The sequence below is a fragment of the Elaeis guineensis genome, chromosome 4 (genome assembly GCF_000442705.2).
Source record: "Elaeis guineensis isolate ETL-2024a chromosome 4, EG11, whole genome shotgun sequence".
NCBI classification, from domain to species: domain Eukaryota; kingdom Viridiplantae; phylum Streptophyta; class Magnoliopsida; order Arecales; family Arecaceae; genus Elaeis; species Elaeis guineensis.
Window position 1 is genome coordinate 30,839,498 of NC_025996.2, and position 24,888 is coordinate 30,864,385.

Here is a 24,888-nt window from a genome sequence, read left to right on the forward strand (position 1 = left end):
AGCTGGAACAGAGAAATTGGGTCTTGAGACATGTTTAGGATCTCCGATCTCTCCAAACTGGGCCATCCCGATCCATCCTGGTCAGGATGGATTGCATCTTGGCATTTAGGAAAGCAAATTTCGTCCCAAGATACCAAATTTTTAATTTTTTTATTTGTTCTATTCAGTATTCATTCTTGTTTTTTGGACTGATCTAGGGACTGTTCTAGTACCATATTGACCCAATACCAAACTGGAATGCCACCCCCCCTCGGTTCAAGATTTAAACCCTTGTAGAGAACAAATTGAGATGATATGAAAATATACAACAAAGATTTGAGGTGGCTTTCACACGGAGGGGTGCTTATTAAAGGAATGTTTCACCTTGTTGATTGGGTTAACCATAAGACTAAGGGAATGCCTAGACCTGGATATTTGTTAGTTGAAATACTGATTGCAAATTCCCTTTAAAGTCTTTCAATTCTTTTGGTTTAGTTGATCATGAGTAACCAGTCCAGGAATTTGTGATAAATTATTGGAAAATCTTGTCAAGTTGTAAAAGTTGTAAAGATTACTCGTGTAGTGAGTTGAGAGTGGATCTTTTTTCTGTATAAGTATCTATTTAGTGGAATACCCTTGTATTATCTCCCTTCTTAAAGGAAAAGAGGCCAACCAAAAGAGGGGAAATTGATGACAAAGGAACATAAAGTTTGAATGCAATCTAAATCTTCATATATTGTTATTTGTGAGTGTGGATTCCATTTAAATTGGATGTTGAATTAGTATTTTTTGTTCTTGGCATTCTGGTAAGCCTGTCCAACCTTATAGTCTTTTTTCCCTGGCAAACCAAAATGCTCCTAGCATATGTAGCATTTGAAGTTATTGAAAATCAAATCATCTGCTAGTGGTACAGTTGCTCATTTTAACTTGAGTCTTGAAAATGTTTTTACTGCCTTTGATGGTTGAATCAGCTGGCATAAATCTATGGGGAAGGTTAAGTCGTTATTCATATTGCCTTTTTACTATATTTATTATTGATGATCCTTGCAAATATTTCGATTCTTTTTTTTTCCCCTCCATACATGCATCTTATATTCTCTTTCTTTCGGCAAGTACTAGGTGCCTAAAATGAAAGCATATATCAGCGATCCTGAAGACTTAAAGCAGGATTCTTCTTATCAAGAGACGTGGGATGACATGATAATCAATGTAAGTCTATGTACTGAAGTTTTGAATCCGACAGGTCTGGTGGTTGCTATCAATGTTCTCTTCTTCTTCCTGTTACAATGCTAAAGTTAAGATATTAATAATAAGGACATGGTACTAAGTCTACTTGTTTTTTACTGGTGACCATGTATGGTAGCAAGCAGCCAATTTTCTGTATATATTTGAGCTTTTCACTGGTTACTCCTTTTCCTTGTTGACCTATAAATAAATTCTAAAATGAAAATGCTATAGGATCATAATTAATGATCATGGTTCTCTGTATGCAGTTTTTAGCAGAATCTCTGGATGTTGTTCGAGACACTGAATGGGTCATTTCACTGGGTAAAGCTTTTGCAAGACAGTATGCTCTATATGCTGCTGCTGACGAACATTCAGCACTTCTTCACAGGTATATGTCTACCATTTTGTGCCAATTTCCAGTTCTATGTTCTGTACTCTGTGATATATCATGATTCTTCATTGCAGTAACTAATGGATATTGACTGGTAAGCAGTGACTACTGACTAGTATCATTGGCATACTTTCTGTTAGAAGTACATATTTGATGGAACAACTAATCTAGCTTCTTCTTCTTCTTCTTTTTTTTCCCCTCTCAAAATTATTGCCTTTATTTGTTTTTTTTTTGTTTGTTTGCTTTTCAATGCATTTTAAATATTTTCAAGACACATGTATATTTTATTAATTACCGGACTTAATTTTTGAGTTGCTTTCCCAGTATGTTCAGTCTTTTACATTGTCTTCTGTTATTAATATTATTACTTTTAATATCCTAGTGCAATGTTTGGAGCCCTTTAGATCTATGACCATCGTATGCTTCTATTCAGCATGCTGTTCTCAATTAATATGCTCCTTCCAGGTATTCAAAGAACTAGTATTGGAAACTTATAGATGACATTTCCAAGTGAGAAGCAAAAGTTGAGAAAATGAATGCCAAGCTTGTTTTTAGGGCTGAAACCAGATCGGATACTTGTATATCCATATCCATATCCATATCCATATTTGTTTCTGACGAATACAAATATGGATACGGATATTAGCTGGATGTAAAAATTCATATACATATTTATTTTAAACGGATACAGATACAAATCAGATACTGAAAGTATGGATATAAATATGGATATAAGTCAGATAATGAAATTTATGACTACAGAATCAAAGATATTACTAAATGGATGATAAATCAAGTTAATAACATATTAATATAGTTGTATATTTCCCTTAAATCTTAATGAATGCTGTTCAAAATTACATAGAATTACAGGTAGAATCGGATATTTGGATACAATCAGATAGTTATCTATCCATTTCGATATCCATTTTTCTTTGACGGATGTGGATACGGATATGGATATTAGTCGGATGTTTAATTATCTATCCATATCCAGATAGATTCGGATGCAAAAATAGGATCCGAATGTATATTATCCATACCACTTTCACCCCCTATTTGTTTGTTACAAGGTTTTAGCAAAGATAAGTAAATATCATAGTAGAAATTCACGGTTCACCCGAGTATGGTTAAACAGTTCTTGATGAATAAATGTTGGAGTGACTGCAGTAATGTTATACATCACCAATTGGTGATCATGTCACCACGTATAATCAAAACATGCTATGTTGGGCTTATATAAGCATATAACTTGCGTGCCTACACTATTCAATATCTTTAATGCTGTGTTAGACTCATCTTGCTTCCTAGAGTTTGCCGATGTTTTTTATTTGAAGCAATACTAGTAATTGCGAATAGGTCAGCAAGTTGCTAAATAGGCTACATATAGTGAGAAGGTTAACATGTTGATTTTGTAAGAAGAAGGCCAAATCAATGTTGATATGCTTATTCCATTAGTGAAATTCATATTGTCGGCAATCTGAACAATTTTTCAGTGGTAACATTTCACAGGTGGTGGAATATAGATAAGGCAACAAAGGTATGATCTGTCACTTGATTTTGGTCTTTGTATTAGTGCATGAGACTCGATGGTGTAATAGGGCTGTCTATGTTAGGAAAACCAAAAGTACAATGTTAACTTTAAGTTTTGCCAGGGTTCTGAAGCTCCTTTAAAAAGAGGATGATTCCATCATAAGCTAGACGCTTGACATATGGCTTAAAGTGGTATCCTGATCTCACAAGTTATGAAGGCAGAACCTTATGGGCAGATGAGAAGATTGAGAAAGGTCATACTGTCATAATGTAAGACTAGAATTTTTTAACCAATTTGGTGCTTTGAAGTTTGAACATTGAAAGGGGTGGGGCAAGATCCAGTCAAAGTCAAAATTGACGTGTCTTGGATATAATTTGTCATGTTGCCCCATAGATTAAGGACTCTTGGGAGTTGCATGAAACTTTACCAGCTGCTAACGTAGTTTCCTGCACCAAGCTGTGTATCTATCATGTTGAAACATTTGTGTCTAGTGGCTTTGTGAGTTTGATCTCTAATTTTTTGTAACATGTGTTGGTTATTGTTTGTTAGAATTTCAACTATTAAGATGCTGTGGAGTTGCATAAGAGATAATCATCTGTAGATACAGTTTCTTGCATCAAGCTACATATCCATAGCTTGGAAACTGTTGTATCCAGTGTTTTGGAGGTTTCCTGTGACATTGAGGGCCTATGTGTTCTATGGCAGTGAGATTGAGAGGACAAATATTATGTTGAGTCACAATTAATTAAGGCCACTAGCACATAGTGGATGATTATTGAGCAACAGTACTTATGGTACTTGACTTGAATTTCTGTCCTGTATTGGAATGAGGCATTGGCGTATTTGCTCCATTTGCACTGGCAAGGCAGGTCATCTACTTTAACCCTTGGTTTTGGCTGAAGAAACTTGAAATTCTGTGTTTCTGGAGTAGTAGTTTATATCTCTCACTCTTTCCATTTTTATGAAGAAACGATGGTATAGGGGATGTAAATTTTTCTAGGTGCAAGAGATCCTGAAATTTAATCAGTGCAATCCTCTGATATGCTATATGAACTAACCATGCTACTAAAAATGATGATTGTCAGGTAGTTCACTTATCTGCTGGTCTTTCTGTCAGAAAGCCTTCTCAATTTCTTTAGATGTTGTAACATGCTGTCTTTAAATTATTTGATATATTTATATTAGACTTTACATATTTTACTTTAGTTAGTAGATAATAATGAACAGGATGGATCTGTTAAAATTATACTGTGTAATTTATTCATGAATAGCTTTAATGATATCTGATTTTAAACTCACTTGTTTCCTTGGGGCCAGTTATTGGATTTTTAGTCAAATCACCACTAGCCATGAGCACTGAGGGCCAATCACAAATTAAAAGAAACATTTGTTTCCCCCTTCCTTTTAAACTTTTCCTTTGATTTTCTCGGATAGCCCACCTGTGCTCATCATGTTATGTTCCTCAATTCCTTTTTCATACGAGTTTAATTATAGTTTAGTTAATGAACAATATTGTCTGGACATGGCAAATTGTTTTGATTATTTACATGAACAGTTATCATCCCAACTTTGTAGGGTGCATGAGTGAATGTAATATGACAATGAGTCCTGTTATTATGTTAGCAATCTCCAAATTGCTTTGTTGTTCAGTTGGAGTTTGAGTTGCCTCCTGTGCTGTTATGTTGCATTTAATTATTTGTCACATGAATTTGCTATATTCTTGTTTTTAAAATTGCTAAATATACACATTTAATATATTGCTGTCTTTTTTAATTTCTTGTCTGGTTACTTCATTGTAAAAATTTGGTCTTGTAAACTGGCTCTAGAAGAACTTTTTCTGCAAGCATTTGTTGGCAGTTCAAAATATTGTCAATGAAATGTACTATCATATCATGGTTTCATAGACTTTTGCCGCTTTGGTTGGCCTTGGTCGTCCTTTGGTGAAGAATACAAATGATCTTTATTGATTTTCTGTCGAAACATTCCAAATTTTTCCAAAATTTTTTAAAGCCATGCAGATGCACCTTTACTCTTAGTAGGTTGTTAGTCACAACATTATTGGTCTTCTGGCTTGCAGATGCCTGGGAATGCTTCTTCAAAAAGTTGATGATAGAATTTATGTTCGTGAAAAAATAGAATGGATGTATAAGCATGCAGATATCTCAGTCCCCACAAATAGGCTTGGTCTTGCTAAAGGCATGGGGTTGGTATGTTGGTATAGAAAGTTGGTTAATGTTTGAAATTTGCTCTTTCTTTTTTATATTTTTTTTTCTTTGCTACTGGCAGGTTGCAGCTTCGCATCTGGATACTGTTCTGGAAAAGTTGAAGAATATACTAGACAATGTTGGATATAGTAGGTTTCAGAGGTACTAGCATGATCTATTTGATAGGACTTCCTGTTGCTCTAAATATCTCCTCTTTTCTTATTATCAAGAATTCTGTATAGTCATTCTATAACAAATTTTTACATAGTTATCAAGTCTGCAAGTTGGTCTATTGATCATTGCTGTGGATTTTTGAGCCTTTATTCATGTTTTTGCTATCTAAACCATTTGGCTCTGCATGCCTTATAGATTACAGGGCTATCCAACTGTCTATCCCAAGTGGTTGAGCCTTCAGCTTTAGAGTATATAGCACCGCCCTGTTGGTGTGACTTAGCTATGATTTTATCATCAAGGGATATGACATGATCAGAATCCATGATTTGAAGCTTCAGTTTCTCAGTACTATGTTAATTCTAATCCATAGCACTTTTCTAAAAACGTAGGGAGTAGGGAAGTTTGATATGCAATTATATGCTCTCACAAAAATACATGAATTTTTAATGTAGTCTTGGACCTTATTGTGCAAATGTCTGGGTTGCTAGTACGTCTTATATTCTTTGATGTATTGCTTCATTTCAATTTGAAGGATGATGACAACTTTCCGACGAGTTTCTGGTTAGTTGATGTTGTATTATAACTCTTCATTGTTATCTGTAGCCAGACCTCTGTCTATGATTATCCCTTTACTGACCTGTCTTCAAACTTTTGAAGTCACTTGACAGCATCTTCCTGGACAACATTTTAGATGATGACACAATTCTTCGTTGCTTCCAAAAATTTCTTGGGGGTTAATTTTTCTCCCAAGTGCTGGTTGCTATGTTGGATTTGCATGCTGGTTCCTCAGTTGAACTCAAGAACAACTCGTCCTTTCTTTCAGGAGACTCTGAGAAGTTGCCCATGTGCATTGTTGGCATTTGGTGCCAAGTCATACTCCATCTATTGATAGTCTACTTTGTTATTCAGATCTTTTTACATATTATGTCATTCTAAATCCTTGAACATGTCGTTACTGATTATCTTAATCTTTTAGAATAATGGGTCTACTAGATTTTGAAATCGAATGACCCTGTAGTTACATTCGCTCCCCAATCATCCATAAATTCTTCAAAGCAGGGGTTGCTATTGTCACTCGTCACCTTTCTTTATGTGCTTTTGTTTTATGCTAGACATGTCTTGCTGTTCTCCCCACTTGTTTCCAAATGAATATTGGAGAACAGTGAGTAACTTATCATGATGGCCATTTGTTTTCAAGGGGTTAATGGAAAGTCAAGGTTTTAATTCTAGTGGGTGGGGGGTCTCTTGGTTTTTCCATGGAATGGGATGCCCCACTTCCTGCCCCATCTCAGGCGGTGGTTTTGGTCATGCATCTAATAGGATATCTTCACTTCTCTCCCCTTCTTCTTTCCTTTTGTTCTTTCTTTCTTTCTATTACTTCTTTCTTTCCTTTCATTTTTTTTCTTTTCTTCTACCTTCCTTTCTTTGTTTTCCTTCTCTTTTTTTTTTCTTGTCCCTTCCCTTATTTCTTTTTTCTTCTTCTCTCTTTCCTTTCTTTCCTTCTTTCTTCCCTTATTTCTTTTTTCTTCTTCTTTCTCTTTCCTTTCTTCCCTTCTTTCCTTCCTTTTTTTTGTTCTCCCTTCCTTTCTTTCCTTTCTTCTTCTTATTCTTTCCTTTCACTTATTCCTTTTTTCATCTTTCCTTTCCTTCTTTCCTCTTTCTTTTTCTCTCCCTGCATGGACGGGTTTTGGAGTCCCGACCTCATCTGATCTCATTTTCTCACAGGAACCGGACAGAAAAGCCGGGATGCCCCCCATCCCGCCGGGACTTTAAACCTTGTGGAAAGTATCTTGTTACACCTCCCTATCATTTTCACATGATTGATGGGAAAATATCTTGTTTCATTGCCCGTTTCATTTAATAATTGATGGCAGGGAGGTTCTTATTGGACTTCCTCTTTACTTCCAGATGGAAAATGAGAAACATCTTGTTGCTGTACTTTTTATTCCCAAATGGAAATGTGATGTCTTATTGCACTTGCCATTGCTTCCAAATGGATAACAGGAGGTATATTATTGCCCTTACCATTCATTTCTGAATGAATAAAATTCTCATTGTAATATTTTCAACCGCTTGGAGCCCTACCAGATTTGCCATTAAGATTAGGAATGCCAAGAATAACATAATGATTGTATCAAGAACTGGTAATTAATTGCCAAGAATGTGATACATGTAAGTAGTCAATTGAGGAATCAGGCTGATGCGAATTCTTGAGTGCCTAAACGATAAGGAATTCTAGGCTGAATATTCTAAGATTCATAAAACAGTACAATCGCAAAAGCAGTAGAAAATAATTCTGGAAAACGTACTTTATTAGCAGAAATAGTATGTACAATCTTCTTAAGCATCTGACTCAGTCTCCTCAAATGTCTAAAGGTTACTGGGTGGTCAATTTTCACAAATATACAGTTTCACTTCCATTGATTTCAAACTACAAGAAGCCAAAGAATCTAAAATTGAGTTAAAAAAAAAAGAATATTAAAATTGCAATTATATCATGGTATTTCTAATGATAAACATAAGTGAATGTTAAAATATTATTTTGTTTCAATCTTGGTGTGGCATCTGTGATGTGACAAAAGGAGCTCTTTTTCTCAGAATCACTGTAATTGAGTGTCTTCATAAAATTGTTTGATATTGGAGATTATTTATTGTGACTGATATGATCAGTATGTCTATTCATTTGCTGTAGATTTCTATCCTTCTTCTCAAGTAGATCTAAAGTAGAAGATGCTGATGATACATATGCTGCACTAGCTTTAATGTATGGATATGCTGCGAGATATGCTCCAATTACAGTAATAGAAGCCAGAATTGATGCACTTGTGGTATGTCTTTTCTTGAAGTAAACCTGTGCTTTTCTTTTGAATATGTAGCACTCTAATACCTCACACTTCTTCATCATTTGTGAAGTTTTTCTATATGGTTATTTCTTTGACCCTCAGTGTTGCCTTCAACTGCAACTTAAATTCATAACATGGATTAGATTTTCAATTGGCATGGAAGATGGGGCATGGAGTGCATTGTGCTAGTGCCTTTATGGCATGTAGCTAGGGTGGCAACGGATCGGGTATGGATCAGGTCGACTGATATCGTACCCCCCCACCAGCAAAGAAGTCATACCCATACTGCCCAGTACCTGTCTTGGGTTGGGTCAGGTCGGGCTCAAGAATGGATTGGGTCGGGTCAGGTATACTTGAAATCCCGATATGGTTAAAAAAAAATTGTGCAGTGGGACAGAGCTCCATAAATTGAAAATTTTGTAGTCAAACAAGAATCCTTTCAATCAAAAATCTCCAACCCTACAAATTATCATGCTAAGGAACCAACTCACACCGCCACAACTCCTTCAGAATCCTATATACTTAGAAAAAAAAACCCAATCAGAGCTCGAAAACCCCTCTAATCCCTCGGAAACCCCTTTTCCCCTCTTTTTCTATATTTTTCATCTTCAAGGTCCTAATTGGGTGGGAAGCTTGGAGTGGCCGAATATGGAAGCTTAGAGGAGATAAGAGTGGTCGAATACTGGAAGCTTAGATGCTAGGGTTTTGTGTTGGGTATTGGGTGTGTGTGTGTGTGTATTGGGTTAGGTTCGGGCGGGGCGGGGCATACCATTACCCGTACCCAACCATATCCGCTTCAGATTTTTTGTAAAACCCATACCCGCCTCGGATTTTAATCGGGTCGGATAAAACCTGCCCTATTCAGGGCAGGTCGAATCGGGTACCCGATGGATCGGATCAAATTGCCACCCCTATATATAGCACTAGTAAGGTATTGGCTGCATTGCACTTGCAACTACTTTACCACTGTGTAAGAATTCCAAACATCAGCACAGTATGGTATTTATTATGCTAATGCTAGATCGGCTGGCTTCCAATTCGTTAATCCTTTATTTATAGTAATTTTGTACATCTGCTAAAACTATTTCACAGTGGATTTAACAAGCCACCTAGCTAGGATTCTAGGGCTTAAACAAGGGGTATGTGTAAGGAATTGTACAGGCATGTGCTGGAGAGGTCTTGGGTACTTAAGCAGGGCCAAGACCTTAATTAATAACCTCTTGGCTACACGTTTCTAGGTGAGGTCCAGGGTCATCATAGATGGTATCAGACTGACCTAGGCCATGGCCAATGTGGTTGGGGAACTGCAATATGGACCCTTTTGGGGCTGACCATGAGCTGGTTGTGATAATTGTGATTGGATTCTTCTTGTTGCAAGGATGAAGGGAGTATGTGAGAATTCATGCAGGTGTGTTCCTATTCCCACATCAGGTGTGTTAGGGAGGGAGGTATTTGGTACTTAAATAGGACCCAGGACCTTAATTAATAATCTTTTGGTTAGCCCCTTTTGGTTGAGATCCTGTGTCGTTATGTATATTTATTTGGAATGAGAGAAAGACCCACTCACTTTATAATTGACTCCGAATGTTTGGGGTAGCGCCACATGAAAATTGAATGCAGAATATTTGGCTACTAAGCAAATTATATTGCTATGGTGTCAGTTTCTGTGCTAGTAAGTAGTAACTGGCTGTCATGGCATGTGTCCCACTTTGTTGTGCCAATGAATGTGCAGAGTCTTGCTGGAAAAATATTAAAAAATTAAAAAGATTTATTTAGAACTTCTAAAATAATTTGATGTCTTGCTGACCTTGCTACCAGCACCGGCTGACACTTGAAATCTTGTGTCATATTGTTTATGTGCATGTGCATGTGTACATGGCTCCTCTTTTTTTTTCCTTTTTCACGAGTTATCGATCTATTCCCTGCTTTATTTTTCTTTTTCCCTTTTCATTTTTCCCTCTCTTTATATTTGTCCTGTCTAGAAGGCCAATAGAGGAGGGTCACTCAAATTTGTTGGATGTTTCAGTCTCTGTCTCCCTCTGTTATATGTGTCTGTCATGCATAATTGCATATATGTATATTGATATTTGATAGGTTCTTTCCTATAGATTATCATTGAATCTATTAGATTGATTAGTTGACAAATGGCACCAAATGAATGATGAAAGGGAAGCAAGAAGATGACAGGTGATTTGCTCACATCTATCATTTCATATAAGATTTCAGGTTGAGTGAATCTTCTTCATTGGGAAATCTACTCACTTTGGGAAACTAATTCCTTCTTGCTGGATGCTTTTAGCTTTCCATCACCTGATAAGTTAATACTACTAGGGGACTACTGTAGATGTTGTTAATGGTTCCTTTTATTTTCACCTAATTTGAATACTGATAATGACAATAACAATTTAATTGTTGGGACATGAGGATATTGGCATAATATAATTCAATAGAACATCTTTATTTTATTAAGGGTGCTTAAGCAGATATACAATTCTTACTTTACCTAGTAGGGAAAGTATGCATCTTAAATGCATACTTTTTGTTGCAGATGCATGCATGCTTATATCTTCCTGATGCAGAGAACATAAAATCTGACACTGTTGGGAGAGAAAACACAGTCTTTGTAACATGACTTTGATAATCCTGATTTGATTCACAAGGAAGTTTACCATGACTTTAGTTCTAGTCATTCATAAGTGAGTTTATCTGCTTGCCCAGGTTTTGGTGCATAAAGCAATGTGCTGTTACACGTATCACTCACTATTCCTTGTTGAAAATGCTGACTTCTGTCTTGCAGACCAGCATCATCTTTTGGTGTTCAGCATATTTATGTGATTATATTGGTAAACTTTTTAATACAGGGCACCAATATGCTTTCACGACTTCTTCATGTACAAAATCCTACTGCAAAGCAAGCTGTTATAACTGCAATTGATCTATTAGGTGATATCTCTTTCCAAGCTTCATGTGAAGCATTTCTTTATAATGCGCTATGTACTTGTTCTCCTTGAATTTGGGAACCAAAGTATTTTCGTCCTGTTTTGTTTTTCATGTTTCTGATTTGCAGAAAGGTCCCATGAAAATCAATCATTTCAGTTAGTGAAAGCTAAAAAATCTGTTATATGCATTCTTCTGTCATTCAGAAAATTTCAAATTGGTTTAGATGATGGGATCTAATATTTGTTTGAATATACTTTGTGGATCTTCATACTTTGTACGGTATGACCTTTCCTCTTTTAGAGACATTTATCCATGTATGCCATTCATTGCATTTTATTTTGCATTGCATTATATTTTTTTCCTCTCATGTGGGTATTCTACTATTCCTGACTTGTTGGCCAATCACAAACATAAACATAATAGAACTTCTTTTCTGTCCTTTGTTTTTTGAGTTAGAAAAATACCTAACCCACTGTCAATAAGAAAATGAACATGTGGCCACATCCCAAAAAGATATGATAAAAAATGAACCAAGTACAGTAATTAGGTACAAAATCCTAAACCCAGAAGAACATGCTTGATAGAGAGTGTTTTTCCCTGCGGCCTCCCTAATCCAGCCTTTAATTGCAAAATTGACACCTATCCTGGACTTGCTTTTCAAGTTGCTGCTGGCTTGAGAATGTTGTTCCTCTCTGTCCTTGAACTCCAGCAAACACGTGCAACCACAATATCCCAGTCTGAAGTCTTTTATCAATCAACATTCTCCAGGAGGTTCACAGAGAGTTTGAAATAGAAGGTAGATTCAAAATCTGAAAGGAAAAGATGCCAAAGAGAGCACAAGAAGAGCCATGATCTTTATATGAGCATTACAAAGAGGGAAGCATCTAGTGCACTCGAATTCCTCTTGATGGGATTTTCCACTGTCAGAATTTTATCATAAGCAGTCAGCAAAGAAAAGATTTTAGTTTTCTCTAGGATAAAGCACTTCCAAAGTTGCTTTGTGAGAGCAGATAATTGACCTCCATGGCTCAGAAATTTATAGCTAGTTTTCACAGTGAGTCTCATTGTTCCACTTCGAAGTTGGTTTGTCATCCTCTTGCCTTAGCTGCATACTTTGAATAAAAGTGGCTACACATTTCCAGTGATCAACAAGTCAACTCCGATGGAAGAGAGTTGTCACTTTTGTTGTGTAGTACCAAGAAAACCAAGGTATCCTTGTTATTAGATGATGTGCACAGAGTTTGAAATAACTGTAAGAGAGGCCCTCTTTGATGCCAGCAGTCTTCCCAGAATACGACAAAGTTTCTATTCCTACCCCTGAACTTGAGCCCAGGGAAAAAAACTCTTTTTTAATCACCACTAACCAAATTGGTGAAGCCTACTAGTTATACATTGTTCACCATCTCAGGTAGGCTTCCTTACATAAAATACTAATAAAAGTATAAAACTTATGCTGGCTGATGCATATTCTGAAAGCTTCCAGCTGAAGTTATGCATTTGTTCTTCATAGCAGGAATCTTCCACTTGGTGCATCTGCATCGGAATCTCCTTGGAAGCAGGCTTCCTTACGTAAAATACTAATAAAACTTATGCTGGCTGATGCATATTCTGAAAGCTTCCAGCTGAAGCTATGCATTTGTTCTTCATAGCAGAAATCTTCCTCTTGGTACATCTGAGTCGGAGTCTCCTGGGAAGCTCATCCTTGCATCTGCTTCTCAAGTTTTTCTTCCTCCTCCTACTACTACTATTCCTTTTTTTTAAATTTTTTTAATGGGAGCTTCTTCCTGTACTTGGGGTCCTGCTTGTTCTTGCTAGTTTCTTTTTAATATGGCTGATCAATGACCCGAGTTTTGCAGGGCAGCATGCATGTTCTGGATTTTCCTTTATAGGAACAAGTGTTGGACATTACAGCTGGATATGCTCATTACAAAATCTTGTGACTTGCTTGGAGTGTTGTTTTGATTTTCATTGAACTAATAATGCATCAAGAATAGAAGTGGTTGAATATTCTGAGAAACATGAATTAATAAATCTGCAAAAGATGCATCATTTTCTGTTAACTATTACACCTTGTTTATCCAGTCTAGCCATTGTATAGACTACTGTTATTCTTCTGGTGAAGATGATGTATTTAAGTTTCATCAAAATGGTCAGTGAAGCCAATAATAGCATCATAACATTTTGAGTTTTTCACATCCAACATGACTTCTGTACCCACACCACATCTACTCGGTACATAAGGTACATGACCACATGGTATGTTACTAAAACAATTTTAAGCACATCTCATGCTTGACTTAATAGATGGTCAATTTCAAGATTAAATTTGATATTTGTGAAACTATGTCAGAGTTATGCATTTTACCTTTTCTATTTTGCTAGACATCTCTCCTAGTTCATTTTTTGTATTAGTGTAATAATTGATTTGGTCATAATGTAATGCCTAGGAAGCACGGGTACTTCTAATTGCATGCTGTGTCCATATAGGTTATGTGTCAGGTATTGATACTTGTTAAATACTTCCAAACTACATGTGGCATGCCTATGCTAAATATTCTATTTTTTAAAAATTTAAGAAAGGCGTTAGATATTTTCTAGATACACCAGATATCAAAGATTATCAAACCATGCCAAATCGGCCGATCGGGGCATACCGAACTAGACCAGTCGGTTATCGACATAGTTTAGGGCCTCTTTTCAAAAAATTAAGCCCCTTGGCAGACCTTTCGATACCCTTGTGATCCATCACGGACCCTTTGAGACCCTTCAAAACTCTTTGCATCTTTCCTGCCTCTTCCTCCGCCCCCCCTCCCCCCCTCACTCCCTTCCTCCAATTCCCTACCATTCTCTTCCCCAATCCCAATTCGAGACTTGGGCTGGACAATGGCCCTGATCCTCCTGTTTTCAGTCTCGATTCTCCTTGGATGATGATTCTACAATGGGGAATCATGATGGGCAGCAATGATGAGAATGTTGACTATGGGTCCAGTCTCTCTCCCTTGTTGCGAAGCTCTTGAAGCCTGGCCAGCTAAGTCCCCCCTTTCCCTCACCTTTCCTCTCTTTCTTCCTCTCCAGCCCTCTCCCTCTCCCTTCCTGTGCGGTTCTAGTATGTTCCAATTTGGTATGGTATGGACTAATACTGTACCATACCAGTCGCAGGCTGGCATGCTTATTGGTACCAATCCTACTGTCCTTGCTTGATGTACTCCTTCGATACCTCAAGGGAGTGGGTGGGAGAGGTGGAGGGGGGTGGTCGCTTTATTTGTAAAGCCCGGCCCTTGGGCCAACCTATTTAACCCAAACAAAATGAACATGTGCATCAGGGAAGAGAGAGAAAAAAAAATACGACTCCGAACTGGAGTTGCCTTCCTTCTCCGAGTCTGTCGAGTAAAGGACTCTCAATGATCTCCAATTTCCCTCCATGGATCTCCAGTCCATCTATTAAAAGACTCCTTCTCTCTCCTCTAATATTTGGCTAAGAAATCCCTCAAATAGAGAGTGAATTTTTGAGCCCTTTTCTTGGGATTTCACCAAATAGATCATCGGTCTTCCTTATCTAGCCCCGTCGGACTTAGGTATAGGATCTGAGGCTTGATTTTCTTTCTTTCTCTGACTTGTTGCCGTCAATTGGAGTTAATGAACCATCGGATTTGAGCAAAATAGGGGTCTCTTCTGTTTCGACTATTCTTCCTCTATTTTGTTGATCATCGGTAGTTGTGGTCACTACTGGGGTCGCATCTTAGTTGGCACAGGGTGTTGCTGTTGGCCATTGGCTAGGGTTCCACAACCATGGCCAGATAGAGAGGGGAGAAGAGCAGGCATTTGAGTGCCCTTGTTAAAGAAGAAGAAGAGAGTGCCTCTCCTCTCTCTCTCTCTCTTTTAAAAAAATTAATATCTTTCTTCATCACTAACTAGGTTGAGGAAAATTTAAAAAAAATAAGGGGACTTGGAGTGGACACCTAGCGAGTCATAGAGGGTTTAAATTAAATAATTTATACTTTATTATTTAATATTGAGATTGGTTCTATAGGGGAACAATGTTCCAGGCAAGAGATCTTTGAGCATCCGGAAGATCTTTGAGCAGGTCCCTTAGCACTTGGTTTGTAAATTGGGATATGGATTGATTTTAGGAGGTTAATTTGTCGTCAATAGAGATAAAGATTCTTGGACACGATCATCGGTGTATATATTTATTTTTACACTACATGATTTTGGTTTCTCATGGCTGATATTTATTTTATGATTGCCAATATGATTATTTGTATTTCATTTTGTATCATATGTTCGTATCAAGCATTGAAGGTTTTTCAGATGATTTAGGTTATGATACCAGCTATTGAGAATTTTGAAAAGAACATAATATGATCCAGTATTTTTTCTAGCGTAATTGAGATTTAATAAATTGATGATCAAGAAAGGGATGTTTGGACGAGCCACGTTAACTTGCGAATAGCCTTGTTACAGTTAGGAACGTGACATTGAGAATAGCCCGGTATCGACAGGAATATGGCACTGAGAAATAGCCCACCACAGGCAGGAATATGGTATTAGGAATAGCCCACCATAGATAGCAACATGGCACTAAGAATAGCCCATCACGAGAAGGAACGTGGTACTGAGAATAGTCTTGCCACAGGTAAGAATGTGATACTTGAGTTTGCCAGTCACAGGCTGGAGTGTGATCATGATTAGTCCAAAATCCTAAAGACAACTGTGGATTGATCCGGATCATGATAATGAGAGATGGATGATAAGATATGAAAGCACAATTAAGTGAAAAGAGTTCCACTTAATGATATATGTGTGGTATATTGGTTTTGAAAAAAGATGGATATTCGATGGTATATGATGTATGTTTTTTAATATATCACTATTGAGTTGTACTGAATACTTGACATGAGATTTTATAGTCTATGGTTTTCTTTGTTTCTATTTAATAATTATTTTGAATCATATTATTATACTGGTGTAAGTGTATGGGGTTTCTTACTAGGTTGGAAAGCTCACCCCCCCCCTTCAATTTTCTTTTCTTTCAGAGTCGCAGGATGCGTAGCTGGTCAGTTTGGGTGTGAAGTTTGAGTGCTGGATTTGCTAGTTAATTAGTTAGTCAAATTATTGATACCATGGAACATTTGAAATAATTGTACTTATACAAGTTGGCTATTTGCCCTAATGAAATTATTTAATTGAAGTGTTTGGTTTTATTTATTAATTCTTGAAATATTGAAATTTTGTTTCAATTAAAGGCCTTGCATGATCTCTAGAGTGATACTCTAGGGTTCACGTGGCCGTGTTACTTGACCGAACAAAGTGTTGGGTTCAGGACGTGACATTATTTTCTTTCATGTTTTGATGAATGCCGTCTTTTAATAAATGGTTAACATTGAGTTTATTATGTTGACAATGTTGTATGGGAGTATGGATAATGGCCTGTTGAGTCAAATGATGGCTCAATGGTGGAGTTCGTAGATATTCATTCAATTGTGGAATATGTTATCTTGATAGCCCACTATGCTTTCTAGATGTTTTTTTAATCGTATGTTTAAAGAGTATACCTTTATTCGTTGTTGTATCCTTAGCGATATCATATCCTCTTATTTTCAAGATTTGTCTGTTGATATCCATATTATGTTATAACATATCCTATGTACATGTTCATATTTCATATAATAAAGCCTTTTTGGAGGAATTAATTGATGCCATTACACTCTGCAATTATCTATTTGTGTATCAGCATTTCCACCTAGTCAAGAAAAAGTTATATCTTTTGCCATATACATTGTATGCTAGATCTGCTAATCCCTTTGTAGTCAATATGATGGGTCAGCAGCTGTGTTTATGGACTCTTTTTTGCTTTAATATATGAAGCTTCTTTTTGACTTATTCAAGAAATGATTCTGTGCTTTGTTTCCTAGTTCTGACATGTTCTTTTTTATATATTATTTTAGTGTTGTAAGAATGATATAGTTCTTAAATAAAAATATTTTTTTTATTCATGTCTTTTTATATAGGTCGTGCTGTAATTAATGCTTCGGAAATGGGTGTTTCATTTCCATTAAAAAGAAGAGATCAAATGCTCGATTATGTGCTGACTTTGATGGGTAGAGATGAAAGCGAAGATTTTGTTGATTCAAGCATTGAGTTTCTACATACTCAAGTATGTTTGTTTTTTTGGTCTTTTTTCTTTGTTTCTTTATTAAAAGTCCATATATTGAGAACTTTTTTTTTGGCAAATTACTTAATTCCCTGTCATTTCATAAATTCTTATGCAGAGCCTTGCTTTAAGTTCTTGTACTACTTTGGTTTCTATAGAGCCAAGGTTACCAATGGAAACAAGAAATCGTGTTATGAAGGTAGTTTGCACTATTAAATCTCACAGCTCATTAGAAACTAGAGTCTTCCTTTCTTTTCTTTTTCCTGGTATTGTTATTTGGCTTTTTAATTATGTATTTTTATGCTATTAGGCTACTTTAAGCTTTTTCGCCTTGCCGAGGGATCCTTCAGATATTGTAGATCCACTTATAAGCAACCTCATTACTCTGTTATGTGCTATTCTTCTAACCAGGTAAACTTACAACTAGTTCATTTAAGTAAGCTATACTTTTGTGAATAATTGTTCCATGAGCGGTTCCTTTCAGCATGTATCGTATGTCAAATCACTTTTTGATCTGCTTTGAAGAGAATTTGATCTAACTAAGTGCTGTAACTGAGATACATATCTTTGTTCCTAAGTTCTTTTTTTTCTTTTTCTTTCTTTCTTTTTTTTTTTTTTGAAACAAAAATTTTAAAGTAGCTCTAGCTTCAAATTATTGATGATTATAAACATGCCATAATGCATATTGCATATATTAAGGCAAATGTTTAGGAAATAAGGTTCTAATGATTAGCCGGGCGGTGAAGTATTCGGAATGTAGTTCAATGGGGAATTGGTCGTAGTCAAAATTGTCAATATTTACTTTCAATGCTTGAGAAGGAGGATATTGATGAAGGCTTGTTTGTGTAATTGCAAATGGGATGGTCATATGCTTCTAGAATATTCAGATTTGTTGCATGTCAATTGCATGGAAAAAATATGAGACATATATGAATACTTATGTTGTATGCATTAGAATGTTCTGCATCGTTAGGATTTGAGCGTTGCAAAGGTGAGAATATTGAGTTGGAGGTGTGCTAAAACCAAGGCAGCTGACAAGAGTTTAGGAATGAGTACGTTATGGTAACTTCACAGGAACAAAATTCAAGTGATAAAGAAACTTAGTCAAATACAAGCATGAACATCGGAGGTCCATTAATCGGAAAAGCTTCAAGACTTATGGTGGATTGGGTTCTTGCTGAAAGGAGTTCTCTCCCTTATTTGGTTGGAGAGGGTAAACTGTATGACTTGTTCTATCAACAAATTTCAAATAAAAAAAAATTGTCCAAGAAGTTAATGTGTTAATCAGGAAATCAATAAATTTATTCAGCAATTTGTTCTGCCTAATCATTGGTGAAGTTATATCTGCTTATTGTAATAATCAAGACTTGTCTTTGAATTCATGCTCTGTAAAAACTCTCCCCAAGACACAATTTTACCTATCTTTGGCTTTTTGTGACAAGTCTTATTTCAAGATGGTCTGTGAAGTCATTTTCATACTGTTGAGAAACATATTGATTTTATTTTCAAAAAAAAAAAGAAGAAAAAGAAAAAGAGCAGGAACCTATTGATTTGAGTTGAATTTTTTAATGTTCGACTGCTGTATTTTTATATATTAAAAAGGAATATCTGCTTCTCTAATAAGTCATAAATACATAACCAAGGGCCCTAGAGAGGGGACAAACAAACCTTTCCACAGTTTATAGTATAATGGATATGCTGTGAATCCTCCAGCTACCAATCCCATATCTTCATTATTTTGTATTTTTTTTATGAGATGTTCAAGTTTCTAAGTATCCTATGGCATCTCTTATTGATCCTCAACAAATGCTATATTCTTGTTATCTCCATTTGCGTTTCATCTTCAAGCCGTTTCTTAATGTCTTTTGTCATTTCAACCACTCCAGTGAATTCTGTTATAAAAGGTATATTTGGATATTTTGAGTGAGAAATCATTACTTTTGCTGCCAAACCTACATATATGCTTTCAAGTTTATTTCGCATTTTTATAAGTATACTATTTACTTTTAGTTTCAGGATAGAATTTTTTATTCTGTTCTCATTGTGCTAATCAGACCCATGATTCAAGTCCTGTGGGACACCGGGACATGGTACCATTCTGTGTCAGGACAAATCATCTTACCATCGTCTCAGCATCCCGATCAGCACATCTTGGGACATCCTTTGTCCTAAGTGTTGGGACAAAGTAGGACAGCGATGCGTTCCATTCCATGGAAAAACTTTGACAGTCCCATCCCATGAGATCTAGAGCCTTGTTCAGACCTATTGTCAATGTCAGGGAAGAGCATTGTAAAAGTCTCTCTAGATTTAGTTTGCATTTCTTATTTATACTTGTTGGATGGGTTGATCAATTATTATTGACCAAGGTTTTAAATCCCGTGAGATGGGGCTGTCTCGATTTTTCTATGGAACAGGACGCGTCGCCGTTCCGCCCTGTCTCGACACTTGGGACAGAGGATGTCTCAAGGCGTCCCGATCGGACGTTGGGACACTAGTGAGACGGCCTGTCCCAACACATGGGATGGTACACCATCCCGGTATCCCGCAGGATGTCTTGTTGGGACCTGAATCCCTGTCATTGACCATATACATGCTTATTTGGATGTCCTCTGTTCCATGGTGTTCGGAGATTGATTTTGAATTTTTGATGCTGTTTCTTCTGTAGCATGTTTTTCATAGAATGGCAGGCCATGAAATAGTCTATTGTTGATGAAATTTATTATTTCATTATTTTCTTTGTACATTTGGCTTAATCAGTGGTGAAGATGGTCGAAGTCGAGCAGAACAACTGCTACATATTCTTAGACAAGTGGACTCATATGTTTCATCTCCCATGGAGCATCAAAGAAGAAGAGGTTGCCTCGCTGTATATGAGTTGCTACTCAAATTTCGTGCACTTTGTTCTGGTGGAGTTTGTGGCTTTGGTTGCCATTCAAGTTGCACACACAGCAAACAAATTGATCGAGCAACACAAAGAAACTTTGCAAATTTACCATGTAACTTTGCTCCTCTCTCTCTCTCTCTCTGCTTTTGTCCTTTTGTGCTTCAGTATGAGAGTGTTGTGTTTTACTTGGATTTTACTTCCAGCTGCATTTGTATTGCCAAGTCGTGACTCCTTGAGCTTGGGAGAAAGGATCATAGCTTATCTTCCACGCTGTACAGATACCAGTTCTGAAGTTAGAAAGGTGGCAGTTCAGGTCAGTTTGTTTTAGGACCTTAACTTCAGGTTCTGTAAAATTGGACTGCTATCCTGATTCCAATTCCTTTCAAAAATTTTCCATTGTTTTTAAGGTGTAATGATCTGTTCAGTTGATTTTGTAGATTGTTGGTCTATTCTTCAGCATATCCTTGTCACTTCCTAAACTGGTGGTATCGAGTAGTGATCTAGATCTAGAAGTCTCGTATAGTGCCTTGTCCTCTCTTGAAGATGTGATTTCTATTTTGAGACGGGTGAGCACCTTACTCAATCTGTGAATCATGTTAGGCTTTTTATATGATTCCAGAAGCCAGTGCATGGGAACTATCACTTTTGATTTGCCTTTTTCAGGATGCATCTATTGATCAGTCAGAAGTCTTCAATAGGGTCCTTTCATCTGTTTGTGTTTTGCTAACAAAAGATGAGGTAAGTCAGTTTTTTTTTTTTAAAAAAATTCTTTTTGATTCATTTTAATTTATTTTGTCTGTATGCTCAAGCTGATCCGCAATAATTCCTTGACAGTTGGTTATTGCCTTGCACACATGCACGGCTGCCATATGTGATAAGATCAAACAATCAGCAGATGGTGCTATTCAAGCCGTCATTGAGTTCATTACCAAGAGGGGCAATGAGTTGAATGAAGTTGATGTTGCAAGGTTCGCTTATAATTATTAATTAGACGCCACTTATGTATGTGGGAATACACACCCAAATATGTGCACGCACACACGAACACACACACACACACATACATATCTGTTTTGTGTGAATTTGATAGGAAATATCTGATAATGGTCATGTTTATCTCTGTAGGACGACCCAGTCTTTGCTTTCAGCCACTGTTTCCGTGATTGACAAACATTCACGTCAGGAGGTTCTCAATGCTGTATCCTTATTTATTTCTATTGGTTTTGCATTTTGTTTAATATGTTTTGAGTTATGACTTGGCTAAAAAGCAGATCGAAGCTTGGTTTAGTTTCCAGAATCTTTGATTTTCCCTTCGACATCATACAAGATATCATGCTTGGCAGAGAACACCAATTCAAGGGTTGTTTTCAATGAAGTTTTGGCTGCTGCAGGACGAGATATAGTTACAAAGGATGTATCCAGGATACGAGGTGGCTGGCCAATGCAGGATGCATTTTATGTGGGTATCTCAGCATTTGCTTCATAAACTATTTGTTTTCTTCTGAGCAACAAATAATCATTGACTTATTAATTAGAGGAAAGATCTGAAGCAAGTTTATGCATTTGGTGTACACAGGATGTGGAAGCATTAACTGAATACCTAGAATCTTGGCACTCTGGCACTCTCAAGTATCAGCAGGATTGGAGAGGCTGAGGGTATAGGTTCGAGATTTTAACCAACCTTAGTGAATAAGCATAGAAAGAAGAGAGGCGAATAAGGGTGTGATAAGGGACCCAAGAATTTGCTTTGGAGTTGGATATGCTAAAACTTGCTAAGGACGTGGAAAGATTGCATGAAGTGAAGTTGGAAATGGTCAACTTGAAATTTTCACCTATTACTATTAGTGTATGACTTCAAAAAGGTATGGCATAGGAATGTTCTTGTAGGGGAGTCGGTGAGTAGGGGAGGCATGTTCTTGTACAAGGAACACCAAGTGAAGAGACGATATCATAAATCATACTAAAATTTTGGTGAACCAAATGTGGGGAAGGATATGATAGAAATGTTCAACATTGGCATAACATAATTAGCCTATGAATGACAAAAGACCTCCTTAAGGAGATAATTATGATGGATGACGTTCATTTCAAGCATTTGATAGGGTGGCTAATTTCAAACTGCAATGATTGCAGTCAAGAAGCATGAAATGATCTATTTGGGCAGAGGAATCATCACTAGGTTGAAATGCTATTCATCATTTTATTATTGTTTAGGGATCGGCATATTGCAAGATATTGTCCCTTCTGCATGGAGTGACACATCAGGAGCGGAAATTATGACATTTTTTCCAGACTCTACTGGTGTCAACACTACTTGCTTTTGACATTAAACGATATATTTGACAACATAAAGAATTCTGCCATCTCAGATTAACTTTAACTGGAATTGCTCATGGTCACGACCTGATCATATGTAGTTCTTATTTTGACAAAACTAATCCATAAATAACATCAAACTAGGTTTTACGAATGTTCTTGCATAATGAAAAAATGATAGATGTTCAATAGATACAAGAAAGAGATGATAATAAAAGACCTACTTAGCTTTTCCTTAATGATATATGATAAATATGTTTGTCAGGATTGCTTTTCATCTCACACGCTATATAATCTGGTATCTTTTGACGGACATTTAGCCATCCACAATAATGAGGGGCATTAAAAAATAGTTCCTATGCCTGATTCAAAAGGCTAGCTGCAAGCTATAAGACATTTAATCTCCAAGGACCAAACCCTCCCATTGTCTACTTATGCTGTCTTCTCATGAAAATGATGGTTCAACATGCAGCATTCTCCAATCTCTTTGATTTTTTTCTATTGTAGCACTCATTACAGTGATATCTTAGCAGTTGTAGTCTTCCTTTATGGCATCTGGAGAAGTTATATACTTGGTCATGAGTGATGGTCAGTCACAATGGAGCTAACCAAGGGTTTAGATCTTGCTCAGACCACTATTGGTTTGGTCTTAATTGGTATAGTATTAGGGCACTTACATCTCAACTGTAGTGATGGTTTGGCACCTCAGTAACGTACCAGGACACTTTCTATTTTTTATTTTTTTTGTATTAAATAAATTTTTAATAAATATTTAAATATTTTAAGGTCCTTAACCTTAAACATGGCTTCTGTGTCAATGGTGGGGTGTATATTGTCAGTGTTAGTACCGCACTTGGACATATGGAGTCTCTGGTATTGAAGAGGCCAGGTCTCAGCAAGGGCAGCTAGATTTGCACGTAAATCCCTCCTTCACCTCCTTTCTCCTTTCTTTTTCTCCTTTATTATTTTCCTTTCTGAGCCTTAGGCCTTACTGTGAATGAAGAAAAGAGAAAATAGAGCAAGAGGGGACCATGTCTCTGTTTCTCTCAAAACAAAGGGAACTGGTTGGGTCTTGGTAGGTACTGACCAAACCGGCCATTGTACTGGCCTGTCTAGATCAGTTCCAAGTAGATGGGTGAGAGCCCCAGTTCATGCCCAAATTGGTGTCTCAAACCTATCTCACTTATCAGTCTCTCCATGGAACGGTACATTAATACCCCATACAGATATTTAAAAACCAGAAAATAATTTTCAGAAAATTAATTTTGTGGATTAAAAAAGATTTTGTTTTGCTGGAGCAGAAATTGTCTTATGTAGACTTCTTAAAACAAGATAACACATATATAGAAAAGTGTTTCGATATTAGAAATTTAGAATAATTTAGAGAGAACTAGGGGAAGGAAGAAATTGTTGCAGAAACTTACAGGAAATTGAGATCCACATGGAAGAAAGAAAGAGAAGTGGAGCATTGCTGGGCTTCTTGCATGTGAGAGAGAGAGGAGAGAGAGAGAGAGAGAGTGATGCGGGTGACAAAAAGGTGGGGCATGGGAATTAGAGGGCAGTAGGCCCCCTGCCTCAAATAGAATTAGACTTAGTTTACCTATGTGACTGAACTGGTCCCTAATTTCTTTTCTAATGCTGGGTATTACATCCACAGTCCGCCACCACCATCAGGGTACCCCCGTGTCTCCCTCATTTTCCTGTCTCCTCTCTAGATTTGGGAGTGCTGGCACCTGATTGGCATGGTGTTGCATACCGTGTATCGGTACAATGCAGTTTGATAATGTACAAACCATGTACCTGATCTGCATGGGTTATGATACTATCACCGCCAACATTTAACTGTACAGTTTATGTTGAGATAACTGTTGTGAAAATGCAGCTCTGTGGTGGCCCATTGTAAACATGCAGAAAAGGCCACAAACATTTGCTTCATAATATATAAATCCACAGCAGAATTTAAAATACTACTCAGTTCACTCAACATGTTTCTTTACCCAGGTTGGTTGACTTGGTGGCTTAAATGTATCATGATAAGGTTTTGGAAATTCAAGACTTGGAATAAGTGTTTTTAAAATGTATAAAAAATTAGATGGCATATAGTTCTATGGTAAAACATGTCGGTTTGAATCTTAGTTTTACATGATTTGGCAATGTAAGTCAACTCAGATTTTTTTTTTTTTAACTTTTCTGCTATATGGTATACTCTTAGTTTTATTCCTACAGCATTTTAAGCTTTGAT

The 24,888-nt window shown here is 36.8% G+C and overlaps 1 protein-coding gene across 1 annotated transcript in view; it reads left to right on the top strand.

The window, feature by feature from the left end:
- The window catches only part of LOC105043025 (protein SHOOT GRAVITROPISM 6), a 62,525-nt gene that overhangs the window by 22,594 nt on the left and 15,043 nt on the right, over positions 1 to 24,888 (top strand). The window contains 16 exon segments of the mRNA XM_029263966.2: positions 1,099 to 1,188; positions 1,473 to 1,594; positions 5,209 to 5,338; positions 5,418 to 5,497; positions 8,202 to 8,337; positions 11,214 to 11,295; positions 17,304 to 17,449; positions 17,565 to 17,645; positions 17,757 to 17,857; positions 20,204 to 20,442; positions 20,534 to 20,643; positions 20,768 to 20,896; positions 20,994 to 21,068; positions 21,165 to 21,298; positions 21,456 to 21,528; positions 21,658 to 21,789. Of these exon segments, the coding sequence (XP_029119799.2) occupies positions 1,099 to 1,188; positions 1,473 to 1,594; positions 5,209 to 5,338; positions 5,418 to 5,497; positions 8,202 to 8,337; positions 11,214 to 11,295; positions 17,304 to 17,449; positions 17,565 to 17,645; positions 17,757 to 17,857; positions 20,204 to 20,442; positions 20,534 to 20,643; positions 20,768 to 20,896; positions 20,994 to 21,068; positions 21,165 to 21,298; positions 21,456 to 21,528; positions 21,658 to 21,789 (1,860 nt within the window).